The sequence below is a fragment of the Elephas maximus genome, chromosome 14, assembly GCF_024166365.1.
Source record: "Elephas maximus indicus isolate mEleMax1 chromosome 14, mEleMax1 primary haplotype, whole genome shotgun sequence".
NCBI lineage: Eukaryota > Metazoa > Chordata > Mammalia > Proboscidea > Elephantidae > Elephas > Elephas maximus.
Window position 1 is genome coordinate 1,841,675 of NC_064832.1, and position 1,392 is coordinate 1,843,066.

Consider the following 1,392-nt stretch of genomic DNA (forward strand, 5'->3'; position numbering starts at 1 on the left):
GATGATAAATATAAGGTCAGCATGTGTCTGCCCAATTACAAATGGAACTACTGGTTTTTCCACTCACTTGATCTAGTGATAGTGCCTGTTAGTAGCAATTCAGTGAGTACGACCAGAGTTTTCACAGAAATTCTTACTTTAAATATCCAATATTATATTCAGACTATGCAACCAGATTGTTCAGACAATTCTGTCAGTGATTGAAAGATCATGATATATGTGACATTAACCCTCCTAATTTGAAGGGCAATGCCCACTCTTTAAGTTTCTTTAATGCCATCTTCATATCCTTATTTCTCAGACTGTAGATGACGGGATTCATGATGGGTGGCACCATAGTATAGAATACTGACACCAGCAAATCCAAGGGTGATGGAGATTTGGGTAAAGGTCGTAAATAGGCAAAAAAAACAGAAAAGAGAAAGAGAGTCACAACAGTGAGGTGAGGCAAGCACGTGGAGAAAGCTCTAGACCTGCCTTCTCTGGATGGGATTCTCAGAACAATGGAGAAGATGTGAATGTAAGAGATATCAATAAACACAAAACAGCCAAAACCTAACACCAGGCTGAGCCCAATGACTACTAATTCCACAGTATTATAAGAACAGGCGAGGGACAGCAGTTGTGGAACATCACAGAAGAACTGATGAATTTCAGGAGACCCACACACAGGTATGGAGAAGGTAGAAGCTGTGTGCAGAATTGCATTGAGAACTCCACTGACCCATAAGAAAGCTGCCATCTGCACACAGGCTCCATGGCTCATGATGACTTCATACCTCAGTGGGTGGCAGATGGCAACGTAGCGGTCATAAGACATCACTGTGAGTAGAGATACTTCTGTAGTGGCTGAGAGGAAGAAGAAAAATACCTGTGAAACACAGCCGAGAAATGAGATGGTGGTGTGATTAGCCAGAGAGTTTGCGATGGATTTGGGAACAGTGATGGAAATGAGGCAGAGATCCAGAAAGGACAAGTTCTGCAGGAAGAAATACATAGGGGTGTGGAGCCGATGATCCTTGCTTGTGAGAGTGATGATGAGAACGTTCCCCAGTACAGCTGCCAGGTATAGCAGCAAAAACAACACAGCATGTGAGATCTGGATCTCCCGAACATCAGAAAACCCCATTAGGAAGAACATGGTCACAGAGGTGAAATTGTTCATTTCTCTGGGTGTTTAATCAATGACTCTAAAAAAATAAAATGAACAACTTGTGATTTAGTCAAGGGAGTTTACTCTTCTACTTTCTCAGGTTCACTTTCTCTGAAACATGTGCAGGTATTCCATGCCATACAAGAGTAACACCACCAAGTCTTCAGAAGGTAATTTAACACAAATAATCCCATTAACTGAATGACTGAAAATGGTTATCAGTCAAGTCCAAATCATCC

At 41.7% G+C, this 1,392-nt stretch overlaps 1 protein-coding gene across 1 annotated transcript; it reads right to left on the bottom strand.

The window, feature by feature from the left end:
* Positions 1-208: 208 nt before the first annotated feature.
* Positions 209-1,165, bottom strand: LOC126058382 (olfactory receptor 14A16-like). The gene has a single exon (XM_049853474.1). The coding sequence runs from the start codon at positions 1,163-1,165 to the stop codon at positions 209-211; it is 957 nt and encodes a 318-aa protein (XP_049709431.1).
* Between the last annotated feature and the right edge of the window lie 227 nt (positions 1,166-1,392).

Bases quoted from the DNA above. Each gene is read 5' to 3' on its own strand.
- LOC126058382 (XM_049853474.1), bottom strand. From the start codon at position 1,165: ATGAACAATTTCACCTCTGTGACCATGTTCTTCCTAATGGGGTTTTCT.